The sequence below is a fragment of the Aquarana catesbeiana genome, linkage group LG07, assembly GCF_042186555.1.
Source record: "Aquarana catesbeiana isolate 2022-GZ linkage group LG07, ASM4218655v1, whole genome shotgun sequence".
In the NCBI taxonomy this organism is placed as follows: domain Eukaryota; kingdom Metazoa; phylum Chordata; class Amphibia; order Anura; family Ranidae; genus Aquarana; species Aquarana catesbeiana.
Window position 1 is genome coordinate 19,990,282 of NC_133330.1, and position 13,516 is coordinate 20,003,797.

The window sequence follows — 13,516 nt, forward strand, 5'->3', positions numbered from 1 at the left end:
GGTTCTAGCCTTCCCTTGCTGCTACTGTTATAATAATGAGGGAAATCAAATGGAAAGCATATTGTAGGCTTGTTCTATTAAGTTACACCAAGAGGAGGAGGAAACAGAGGCTGGTACTACAGTGTTACTCAAGATCAGGGGTCTCAAACTGGTGGCAAAGTCTGACAGTACAATGTTTAATGTGGAGGTGGTGGAAACTGGTGCTACAATGTTACATGAGTAGGAGGACAAGGTGGAAACTGATACCACAATGTTACATAAGGAGGTGGAGGAAAGAGGGAGGAGGAAAGAGGAAAGAGGAAAGAGGAAAGAGGAAAGAGGAAAGAGGAAAGAGGAAAGAGGAAAGAGGAAAGAGGAAAGAGGAAAGAGGAAGAGGAAAGAGGAAAGAGGAAAGAGGAAAGAGGAAAGAGGGAGGAGGGAGGAGGGAGGAGGGAGGAGGGAGGAGGGAGGAGGGAGGAGGGAGGAGGGAGAAGAAAAGAGGAAAGAGGAAAGAGGAAAGAGGAGGAGAGAGGAAGGAGGAGGAGGAAAGAGGAGGAGGAGGAGGAGAAGAGAAAGAGGGGGGAGGAGGAAAGGGGGGGGAGGAGGAAACTAGAGCTACAATGTTACACAAGGAGGAGGCAGCAGAGGCTGTAACTTGAATATTACACGAGGAGGTGGAGGGGGCAGAGGCTGGAGCTACAATGTTACTCAAGGTGGAGATGACAAAGGCTGACAATACAATGTTTAATGCGGAGGTGGTGGAAACTGGTGCTTCAATGTTACACGAGGAGGAGGACAAGGTGGAAACTGATACCACAATGTTACACGAGGACAAGGAGGGAAACTGGAGCTACAATGTTACACGAGGAGGAAAGAGGAAAAAGAAAGGAGGAGGAGGAGGAGGAAAGAGAAAGGAGGAGGAGGAGGAGGAAAGAGAAAGGAGGAGGAGGAGGAGGAGGAAAGAGAAAGGAGGAGGAGGAGGAGGAGGAGGAAAGAGAAAGGAGGAGGAGGAGGAGGAGGAAAGAGAAAGGAGGAGGAGGAGGAGGAGGAAAGAGAAAGGAGGAGGAGGAAAGAGAAAGGAGGAGGAGGAAAGAGAAAGGAGGAGGAGGAAAGAGAAAGGAGGAGGAGGAAAGAGAAAGGAGGAGGAGGAAAGAGAAAGGAGGAGGAAAAGGGAAGGAGGGAGGAGAAAAGGAGGGAGGAGAAAAGAGGAGGGAGGAGGAAAGAGGAGGGAGGAGGAAAGAGGAGGGAGGAGGAAAGAGGAGGGAGGAGGAAAGAGGAGGGAGGAGGAAAGAGGAGGGAGGAGGGAGGAGGAAGGAGGAAAGAGGAGGGAGGAGGAAAGAGGAAAGAGGAAAGAGGAGGGAGGAGGAAAGAAGAGGGAGGAGGAAAGAAGAGGGAGGAGGAAAGAAGAGGGAGGAGGAGGAGGAGGAGGAGGAGGAGGAGGAAACTGGAGCTACAATGTTACACAAGGAGGAGGCAGCAGAGGCTGGATATTTAATATTACACGATGAAGCGGCAGAGGCTGGAACTACAATGTTACACGAGGAGGTGGAGGCGGGTAGAGGATGAAGCTACAGTGTTACATGAAGAGGAGGTGGCAGAAACTGGAGCTACAATGTTGCACAAGGAGGTGGTGGCAGAGGAATGAACTACAATGTTACACGAAGAGGTGGACGCAGCAGAGGCTGGAGCTACGTTACACAAGGAGGAGGTGGCAGAAGAATGAACTACAATGTTACACTAGGAGGTGGAGGGGGGCAGAGGCTGGAGCTACAATGTTACACAAGAAGTAGTAGGCAGAGGCTGGAGCTACAATGTTACACAAGTAGACAGGAGCAAAGGCTGACACTATAATGTTACTGACTGATGCTTCATTCATCTGAGCTGTACATCATAGCTCCCTCCTTGCTTCCATTCTTCCCTCCCAGAATCCTCAGTGTGAAGATCACTGTAGTAGGTTCATTCTAGGACAACTTACCACTGGCAGGCCGTGACAATCCCAGCCGAAGCGTCTCTCCACATAGAATCCACTCTGGTGAGCAAACCTTGTGACAATGTCCTTTATAGTGCCGGCCAGAATATGACCGTAGTGTGGAAGTCCGGTGGCAAACGGCGGGCCATCGTAGAAGGTGTATCTGTGGGTGAGAGATAGAAGATTTAAATCTTCCCCTGTCCACAAAACTCTGTACTACAAATAGGAGGTGAACAGATCCATAGACAGGGTCTTAGCCAATAAGGGACCATCGCATGCCCTCCTGTCCTGGTACATGTCACTGTGACCGGGCTATGGGGACAGCACAGCAACATCATACCCCATGCTAACATCACAGTATTAATGTGCGCCCTTCATCATACGCTGGAGTGCAGTAACATCATACAGATCCAGCAACCACAGGGCATTATACATGGTGGCCAAGTGCCAGAGCACCCAGAAATTGCATGGGACATCAGTAGGCCCATCTCTACATGGTCTCACATGGGTTTATTCTTGTGAGGGAGGAGCAGCCATGATCTCACCTGGGTTTATTATTGTGTGGGATGAGCAGCCATGGTCTCACCTGAGTTTATTATTGTGTGGGATGAGCAGCCATGGTCTCACCTGGGTTTATTATTGTGTGGGCGGAGCAGCCATGGTCTCACCTGGGTTTATTATTGTGTGGGCAGAGCAGCCATGGTCTCACCTGGGTTTATTATTGTGTGGGCAAAGCAGCCATGGTCTCACCTGGATTTATTATTGTGTGGGCAAAGCAGCCATGGTCTCACCTGGGTTTATTATTGTGAGGGAGAAGCAATGGTCCCACTTGGGTTTATTCTTGTGAGGGAGGAGCAGCCATGGTCTCACCTGGATTTATTATTGTGAGGGAGGAGCAACCATGGTCTCACCTGGGTTTATTATTGTGTGGGCGGAGCAGCCATGGTCTCACCTGGGTTTATTATTGTGAGGGAGGAGCAGCCATGGTCTCACTTGGGTTTATTATTGTGAGGGAGGAGCAGCTATAGTCCCACCTCGGTTTATTATTGTGTGGGTGCAGCAGCCATGGTCTCACATGGGTCTATTATTGTGTGGGATGAGCAGCCATGGTCTCACCTGGGTTTATTATTGTGAAGGAGGAGCAACGGTCCCACTTGGGTTTATTCTTGTGAGGGAGGAGCAGCCATGGTCTTACCTGGGTTTATTATTGTGAGAAGGAGCAGCCATGGTCTCACCTGGGTTTATTATTGTGTGGATGGAGCAGCCATGGTCTCACCTGGGTTTATTATTGTGTGAGTGCAGCAGCCATGGTCTCACCTGGGTTTATTCTTGGATTGTTTTAGACACTCCTGGAAACAGTCCAGAGATTTCCACAGTTCCAGAATCTTCTCCTCCTCAGCCGCGAAATTTATTGTCTCTGGAACTTGATGATCCATTGTGGAGCCTGCATGAGGAACACAGGAGTCACACCTGAGAAGGATAACCTCCCCTGTGGTACAGCAAGGCCACCAATCACTGACCACTGTTTACTACTACACATTTTCCCCCCCAGCCTCCGCTACTCTAAAACACCAAAAAGGACACGGCAGCAAGTTGTATAATACAATCATGAGATGGTCGCTCAAACGTGAGAATTGAGGTGGGTCATTCCAAGTCATATAATCGGTGAGAATATGGAGGCTGGAGGCCGTGGCGAGACAGATGTCCTGTTAAATAACAAGTGATGTGTTGCAATCCTAAATAAGTGCTTTCCGAGTTCTATGTTTTTGAATGTGAGAATAAGAATATGCTAATGTAGGGCTGGCTATTTACATCTCTACATAATGTAATAGAATGTAACATGATAGTAAGTGTATTTTACATCGCAACTTTCTTTTTTTGTTTGGTTGTGTTTATGCAAATACAAACATTTCAATAAAAACCATTGTTAAAAGGATACTGCACCTCTGGGGGGGGGGGGGGGGGAATGACAACAATACAGTGAGGGGGGTTGTATGTATTTCGGATACCCCCCCCCCCCCCCCGATATAGGGTATTGGCGTCAATAGAGATACCCCTCCCACAACTTCTTTTCAGTATATAGTATCTCATAATGGGGGGGGGGGGGCGCATTACGGGGGTAATCCTTATATTAAGAGTACACATCATATTGGGGTATTCAGGAGTGGGGGATACGATGCTTCATACTGAAGGGGGGCACATATGCAGATGCTAGGAAGGGGGGGTGGTTGCATACAGTGTTGTTACAGGATTTGGGGGGGATATATCGGAGTACATAGGGCGAGGGGGGTTTGGACATATGGGGGGGGAACATAGGGCTCGGGACATATGGGGGGGGAGAACATAGGGCTCGGGGGGGAACATAGAGCGAGAGGGTTGGGACATATGGGGAGGGAACATAGGGCTCGGGGGGGGTTGGGACATACGGGGGGGGAGAACATAGGGCTCGGGGGGTTGGGACATACGGGGGGGAGAACATAGGGCTCGGGGGGTTAGGACATACGGGGGGGAGAACATAGGGCTCGGGGGGTTAGGACATACGGGGGGGAGAACATAGGGCTCGGGGGGTTAGGACATACGGGGGGGAGAACATAGGGCTCGGGGGGTTAGGACATATGGGGGGGAACATAGGGCGAGGGGGATTGGGACATATGGGGGGGAACATAGGGCGAGGGGGGTTGGGACATATGGGGGGGAACATAGGGCGAGGGGGGTTGGGACATATGGGGGGGGGACATAGGGCGAGGGGGGTTGGGACATATGGGGGGGAACATAGGGCGAGCAGGTTGGGACATATGTGGGTACATAGGGCGAGGGGGTGGGACATATGTGGGTACATAGGGCGAGGGGGTTAGGATATATGAGGAGGAGGTTGGGACACTTTGGGGTGCACAAATGTGAAGGAGGGGTATAATCACGCACATATCTTGGGTGGGAAATATTGGGGGTCTATGGGGTGCACAGGGGTCACATTGGGGTCTATGGAGTGTAACGGGGACACATGTTGGGTGGGACATATTGGGGTCTATGGGGTGTACAGGAGACATTGGGGTCTACAGGGTGTACAGGGGACATATTGGGGTCTATGGAGTGTCCAGGGGACATACTGGGGTTTATGGGGTGTACGGAGGACACACATATGTTGGGTGGGACATATTGGGGTGTACAGGGGACACATATGTTGGGTGGGACATATTGGAGTCTATCAGGTGTACAGGGGACATTGGGGTCTACAGGGTGTACCGAGGACGTCTATGGGGTGTACAGGGGACATATTGGGGTCTATGGGGTGTCCAGGGGACATAATGGGGTCTATGGGGTGTACGGGGGGACACATTTGGGGTCTATGGGGTGTACGGGGGGACACACATGTTGGGTGGGACATATTGGGGTGTACAGGGGACATTGTGGGGTCTATGGGGTGTACAGGGGCACATTGGGGTCTATGGGGTGTACAGGGGCACATTGGGGTCTATGGGGTGTACAGGGGCACATTGGGGTCTATGGGGTGTACGGGGGGACACACATATGTTGGGTGGGACATATTGGGGTGTACAGGTGGGACATACTGGGGTCTATGGGGTGTACAGGGGACATATTGGGGTCTATGGGGTGTACAGGGGACATTTTGGGGTCTATGGGGTGTACAGGGGACATATTGGGGTCTATGGGGTGTACAGGGGACATATTGGGGTCTATAAGGTGTACAGGGGACATATTGGGGTGTACAGGTGGGACGTATTGGGGTCTATGGGGTGTAAAGGGGACATATTGGGGTCTATGGGGTGTACAGGGAACATATTGGGGGCTATGGGGTGTACAGGGAACATATTGGGGTTTACAGGGAAAATATTGGGGTGTACAGGGGACATATTGGGGTGTAGAGGTGGGACATATTGGGGTCTATGGGGTGTACAGGGAACATTTTGGGGTCTATGGGGTGTACAGGGGACATATTGGGGGCTATGGGGTGTACAGGGGACATATTGGGGTGTACAGGGGACATATTGGGGTGTACAGGTGGGACATTTTGGGGTCTATGGGGTGTACAGGGGACATATTGGGGTCTATAAGGTGTACAGGGAACATATTGGGGGCTATGGGGTGTACAGGGAACATATTGGGGGCTATGGGGTGTACAGGGAACATATTGGGGGCTATGGGGTGTACAGGGAACATATTGGGGGCTATGGGGTGTACAGGGAACATATTGGGGTGTACAGGATTGTCTGACGCCCGGGGGTGTATCCCGGTGGTGAAGCCCCGCCCTCCCCCATGTCACCCTCCCCGGGCTCCGCTCTCACCCTTACACCCGGCTCTCTGATGCAATGACAGGAAAGCGTGAGAGGAAGAGGAAATAGCTGAAAGCGAAACCCCGCCCCGCCATCACACCTCCCGGGACGTCCCGCCTCCTCCGTCCCCTAGAAGGCGATGGGCGAGGCTCTGTGTGTCGGGTTGGGTGTAGGAAGATGGCGGCGGGTGTACACCGCCTGGTTCAGTGTTCTTCGTGTTTCTTCCTCTGGGCGGGACACCGCAGAGTTCACCTACTACAGACCCGCTTTAGTTCAGTGGAGGGCGGGGCTCCCCAAGGCTCCTGATGTAATTAGTCAGAGAGAGGGGGATCGGCAGGGTGCAGTGTTGTGATTGGTTAGTGGGCAGGGCTCCGCAGGAAACAGTTTTGCTATTTTTTGGAGGGCGGGGCCACTGCGGTCTGTGCGGTGATTGGTGGGTGTTTTATAACCTGATCAGCAGGGATGCTGATTGGTGAATGGTGCAGCACTGAAAGTGGAACTAAACACCAAAGAGGTGCCTATGTGTGTGAGAATACAAATAAGAGTAGAAATAATATATCTACAATCAGAGGACCAAATCCCTCAGAGAATAACGATTATAAAGTCAGAGGAATATGTCCGAGGTGTACATTTTTTAAGAATGATCCGTGTTGCGCTTGTTTAAACCTTGGTTTCCCAGGGACAATGGCATTGTTGATGAAGTGACACGGGGGAGGGGCTCAGCAGGGATGCGTAGTGAGGTGCGTGTGCTCTTCGTCCTCTCTTTCAATGGAAAGCTGTGTGTACAGGGAGATTACTGAGCCTGTCACCCCATCCGGTGCTGGAGGTCAACCTATCACTGAACATTGAAAGCGTATTTTAGGTGGAGCTCAGGGCCGTCTTCTCGCATTGGGCACGCTGGGCAGTTGCCCAGGGGGCCCCACTTGTCTGGGGGGGCCCCGCCTGCAAAGCGACCCCAGCCAGGGCCGGTCTGGCCTACAGAGATACCGGCAAAATTTCCTGGTAGGCCGCCTGCCCTGGGGCTGCTTTGAGTTGCGGCTGCAGCGCTCCGCTCTTTCTCTCTCTCCTCCTCCTCCTGTGTATCACGGAGCTGGCTGGGTCTGTGTTCGGCGGCTGTTCTGTCCACCAGATGTTTTATACTGGCTGCTTGTACCTGTGTTGTTAAATTTACATGCAAAATGTGTAATTTACTTCAAGAGGAGTTCCACCCAGGGTGTCCAGTAAAAAAAAAAAAAAAAATTAAAAGTCAGCAGCTACAAATACTGCAGCTGCTGACTTTTAATTGGACACTTACCTGTCCCAGGGTCCAGCGATGCGGGGGATCGAAGCCCCACTCGTCTCCCCCTCCATTCAGTGGCGCCGGCATTGCAACTGTGGGTGTCGGGCTGTGGCTTCACAGCCTAGCACCCACTGCGCATGCGCGAGCGGCGCCGCGCGCTGCGATTGGCCGCTTAGTCACCTGGGACCTGTAATGGGTCCCAGATGATTGACAGGAGGGAGCAGAGCGGAGCCCTTCCTGTGCCGAAGGGGGAAGTGATGTCACCAGCCCAGGCACTGGAAGGGGCAGACTACGAGGGACCCCCTAGCAAAAGGCATTTAGAGGTAAGTTAAAAAAAAAAAAATATCCAAATTTTTTTTGTTTTTTAGGATTTTTCATGTATTTTTGTTTTTTTGGGTGGAACCCCACTTTAAGACAATCATATGTGGTGTGCAGGCTCCATCTAGCGTTCCTTTTTGGTATTGCTGCTGCTCTGTTTGTTTAATGTAGGTGTAACTAAGGAAGTTGTCAGCAAACAGGGAATTCTGGGCGGAATCTTAACAGGAAGTGAACCAGCCACCATTCTTTTCAACACATTGCAGGAAGTAAGTCATGTCTTTCTCAATCTATCGCCATCACCCCTTAGAGAACTTAAAAAGTAAGTTTTTACTATCACATCTTGTATTGTACATCGTTGTTTCTGCAATGTATGCTGTATTGTATGTCATATTGTACTTATTGAAGTCTATTTCTGTTATTTTGTAGTTTCACCTGCCTTGTTCTAATAAAACTGAGATCAAAGAAATATGGTATCTGAAGTTATTGGGATAAGAAGGTTTAGTTAGCAGTCCCAGAGACAGAACAGTGAAATTTTTAAGCTGACCTCTGAAGGGAAGATAAGCCGACTTCGGAAGTCTGTACAGCCCGGGGCTACGCAGTACCCATACAGTCAGAAACCAGGCCTGCGGCAGGCAAAGCAAGCAGCCACGCTACGCAGAGACACGCTCTGTCAAGCAGCAACGACACTAGAACAGTCTCTATACAACAAGACAGCTTCTTCCCCGCAGCCATGTCTCACAGTGGGACATCTTCTTACAAAACACGTTCATGAGCAAGCTCATCTAAGTCATCTGTCGCAAATGCAGCAGCTATCGCCTGTTCAAAAGCCAGGGCTGCATTCGCAGGCCAAGAGTTGCAGATGAAAAAAGAAAAGGTGAGACGGGAGCAAGAGAGAGAGAGGGAAAGAGTACGCTTGGAGCAAGAAAGAGAGATGGAAAGAATACGCCTGGAAGAAGAGCTAGCCCAGCAGGAAGCATCTCTGAAATTGCAGCAAGCTATCTTAGAAGTTAACATGGAGAAGCTGGCAGTAGAAAGAGACGCTGCCGCCGCCATTTCAGAAGCTTTAGAAGCAGCCGTCTATGATGAGCCAAGACTAGGCAGCAGCATACCGGGTCTAGAAGAGGACCAACAAGATTCTTCGCAACACACATTAGATTATGTCTACCAGCACTGTGACCCAAGCAGCATCCCACAACAAGAAATCAAACATGACGTCAGTGAGTCACATCAAATAAAGCAGCAACAAGATGACCTGGGACTCAGTGCTACAAGCAAGACAAATCTGACAGAGTTCCAGACTTTCCAGTTCCAAGCAAACCTACTACTGCACAAGGTACCCAGCCTTCATACAACCACAAACACCAGTCTTCACTCCAAAGGTGTATGTAACAAACAGGTACGAACTGCCAACCTTATGCAAGTTTGAACCCATCGTGCCGAAGGAGGAGACTTTTACCAGATATGCCTTTACACCGCACCACAATACACCAGCAGCCTACCCCAATGCCATTCAGGCTACTGAAGACTTTTGCCAAGTTCCTGGCCAAAAGAGAGTTAGTTACCCAAGGACTTGTCAAATTTAGTGATCGCCCCTCAACACTACAGGGCGTGGCGATCCGCTGTCCAGAGTGTCTTTCAAGGTCTAGATCTATCCTGCAGGGAACAGATAGAACTCCTCGTAAAGTGGCTTGGCAAAGATTCCGCTGAACATGTCAAAAGGATCAGAGACATTAATATAAACCACCCTGAGATAGGCCTTGCAAACATCTGGAACAGACTGGATAGATGTTATGGCTCACCAGAGGCGATAGAGAGTACACTGTTTAAAAGGATAGAAGACTTCCCAAAAATATCTAGCAGAGGTTACCAAAGACTCAGAGAATTCAGTGACCTGTGTATGGAGTTACAAGTTGCTAAAGCAGGTAGTGTTGTGGTTGGGATACCTGTGTCGATAAGGGAAATAAGAGGATGATTTCAAAGATATATATATAGAGTACTTTTGGAAAAGATAGGACCAGAGATACCATCGTATATTGAAAAATGGGAGACCGAACTCAGAACATCTCTAAACAAAGAAGAGATCAAACAAATATTGCGCCGGGTACACGTCACTACAGTAAAGTCTTATACCTAAACATTGGAAGGAACCATTAAGACCCAAAATGAGGAACTGGTGCAATAAAGTAAACGAGATTCAAAACTTGGAGTATCTGAGGTTCAGCGATAGTGAAGGTTTGGAAGCCTACGGGGAAAAATGGCAGGAATGGGTTAAATTCAACCTAACAATGAGATACGCCGAAGTCATGGGAGCTTAGGGACGAGAATAGAAAGGGAACAGAAGAAAAATATAGGTAATTAACAAGAGGAACACTGAAGAGAAATCGAGAGAAAGGTCCGGAATCATAGCTGGTAGATAGAGGGGCTTGGGGGGGATGGAGGGGGGGCAAGGGGGGGGGAGGTATAAGACTCAGTGATGGTACGGGGGAACAAATGTATTTACATACACTATATAAATTTTCAATACAAAAATAAGGGGGAAAGGGGAGATTGCATAATATAAATAAAAAAAAAAAATAAGGGAATAAGAGCTACAATGATGTGATTGTGAGCGGGGAATAGAATGAACCGACAAGGTGAATTAAGTACCCCAAAAGAACTGAAGTAGCAAAAAAAACAAGTTGCTAAAGCAGAAGGAGACTTACCTGACGTTTCTTATCTTGACTCTGCTAGAGCTATTAGCTCCTTAGCACAAAAACTTCCTTATGAGTTACACAAAAGATGGATTACTCATGGCTGTAACTACAAACAAAAACACAATGTGCCTTTTCCACCCTTTAGTGAGTTTGTGGACTTTGTAGACAGACCAGCAGGAATGAAATATGACCCCAGCTTCATTTTTTTCCAGTGTCGTATACCACTTCTTCTGGCCCTAAACAGCTCAGAGCTCCAGTAGCAGTGCACAAAACTAACATTTCTTCCCACAGATTTGCAGAGGATCAAGACAACGACCCTGGTAAGTTCTGCCTTCTACATAAGATGCCACATCCTCTTCTGAAATGCAGAGCCTTCAGGACAAAGACCATCCAGGATTGCAAAGCTTTCCTCAAAGAGAACAACATCTGTTACAAGTGCTGCTCTTCGTCCACACATTTCGCCAAGGGCTGTAAGGTCAGAATGTACAGAATGTGACAGCACAGAGCACAACACAGCTCTACACCCAAGGCCTACTCCAAGAACTTTCCCACCTGTTCATAGGGACAAGGAGGAGAGACCAAAGACTCTAGCACAGACGCCATAGTAATCACTTCACAATGTACTGAAGTTTGCAAAAGAAGTACAGGTGGCAGATCTTGCTCTAAAATCTGCCTCGTGAGAGTTTATCCAAAAGGACGCAGAGACAAAGCAGTCAAGCTCTACGTCATCTTGGATGATCAAAGTAACAAGTCACTAGCTAGATCTATGTTTTTTGACATTCTAAACCTTAAAGGCCCCAGCAGCCCTTACTCCCTTAGGACTAGAAGAGCTGATGGCCTACAAATTGAATCTATGGATGGTAAGACATGCCTACCCCTACCGAACATAATAGAGTGCAACCAGATGCCAGACAACAGATCAGAGATTCCCACACCAGACGCAGCAGCTCACCAGACTCACTTGAGTCACATAGCACATCTCATACCAGAACTAGATGATCAGGCTCAGATAATCTTACTCCTAGGGAGGGATATCTTGCAAGTCCACAAAGTAAGAAAACTGATCAACGGTCCTAAAAATGCCCAAAAACTGGATCTCGGGTGGGTCATTTTAGGTGATGTTTGCCTGGGAGGTGCACACAAACCGGCATCTGTTAATAACCTGCTCACTAGTACCCTCGAGAATGTTCGTTCTACTTTTTTCCAACCCTGTCAAAATCACATCCTCATAAAGGAGCTACCACACAACAAGCCTGCACCTCTTCCCTTCCTACGTCCCCTCTGTGACAGCAATAACTATGACAACGACCAAAGCGACTTAGGAGGCACAGTGTTCCAGAGAACAAAGGAAGATAACCAGGTAGCAATGTCCATTGGGGATAGGCTCTTCTTAGAAGTTATGGAAAGGAGTATGGAGAAAGACGGGACTAATAGCTGGGTTGCACCTCTTCCCTTTAGACCACAAAGACGACGTTTGCCTAACAATAGAGAACTAGCATATAAACGTCTCACTTCTCTAAGACACAGTCTTCAAAGGAAACCAGAGAGGAAAGAACATTTACTTTCCTTCATGGAGAAAATATTCCAGAATGGTCATGCTGAGATAGCCCCAAACCTCAAAGACTCAGAGGAATGCTGGTACTTACCCATATTTGGGGTCTATCACCCTAAGAAGCCAGGGCAGATTAGTGTCATGGTTATGCAATAGAGTTTCTTTGTCAGCTCACCTGTCTCCATGTATTCCTCTCTAGAGACCAGCTACCTCTCACCTGACTGCTTTTGTAACCTCTCCTCTAAACATGGCCCCACCCCAGGCCCTATCAGGAAACCCTATATTAACCTGTGCACTGCAAACCAGCAGTGCTGATCAACCATTGTGTGTTAGCCTCCGTGTGTACTTGCTGTGTTTCCTACGTCTGATTCCTGTTACCGACTTTGGCCTGTTCTTAACTATTCCTGTCTGCTCATGACCCTGACCTTTGGCGTGTCCCCGACTATCCCTGTTTGCCTGTGACCCTGAACCTTGGCGTGTACTCTGTTGTCCTTGTCTGCTAGTCGCCCGACATTTGGCTACCTCCTTACTATTCCTTGCTGTCCTGGGCTGCTGTTTCCTCTCCATCCTCCTGTAGCCTACCGTAAGCGTGAGCTGGGAGACCCTGGGGGCCGCGACCTGGAGCCAGTTGCAGCCCAGTCCATCCTCACCACTAGAGGCTCTGGTGAACACCAACTGCCTCTTAGACTCCGCGCCCTGAGGAATCTATGCTCTAACTCACTGTGGGATCCGTGTTGGTGCTCCAGGGGACCTGCCTTCCTGAACCACCCTGAGTTCCATCTGCAGCAGTCAGCCTTAGGGTCCACTATCATAGCGGTGCACTTCTGACCTCAACGGGGTGCATCTGTCACCTGGATACAGGTGACCTGACAATTAGAGTGGTGTTTGATTCTAGCGCCAAGCATGAGGGTGTCTCTTTCTTTCTTTCTTTTTCTTTCTGAGGTTCCTCTGGTTCAGGGACAACAACCCCTCTGAAGAAATCACAGAATACCACATGAGGGTGCACATATTTGGCAACAGTCCTTCCCCTGCAGTTGCTATATATGGCCTCAGACATTATGCTAGAGTGGGAGAGTCAGAGTATGGGTCAGATGTCAGACAGTTTGTGGACAAGGATTTCTATGTAGACGATTGCTTGAAATCACTACCCACAAATTAAGCCGCAATCAGTCTCCTCAAAAGAACTCAGGCAATGCTTGCGTGTTCCAACTTAAGACTCCACAAGATTTCTTCCAACAGTAGAAAAGTTTTAGAAGCCTTTCCTGTCCAAGATCATTCTAACGAGTTAAAGGACTTAGATCTAGGCACAGACTCACTTCCCATGCAACGCAGTCTTGGTTTGCTTTGGGACTTAAGATCTGACACGTTTACTTTCCAAGTAAACACAGAAGAAGAACCCTTTGCCCGTAGAGGTGTCCTGTCTACCATAAATAG

General features: G+C 49.0%; 1 protein-coding gene and 1 non-coding gene across 2 annotated transcripts in view; both read right to left on the bottom strand.

The window, feature by feature from the left end:
* The window catches only part of IARS1 (isoleucyl-tRNA synthetase 1), a gene marked incomplete in the record, with an annotated part of 86,536 nt that extends 74,199 nt beyond the window's left edge, over positions 1-12,337 (bottom strand). The window contains 3 exon segments of the mRNA XM_073591725.1: positions 1,955-2,111; positions 3,266-3,392; positions 12,258-12,337. Coding sequence (XP_073447826.1) covers positions 1,955-2,111; positions 3,266-3,392; positions 12,258-12,267 — 294 coding nt within the window.
* LOC141104095 (small nucleolar RNA SNORA84) lies at positions 2,242-2,374 on the bottom strand. The gene has a single exon (XR_012235475.1). It is a non-coding gene; the product is annotated as a small nucleolar RNA SNORA84 (small nucleolar RNA).
* Positions 12,338-13,516: the final 1,179 nt, after the last annotated feature.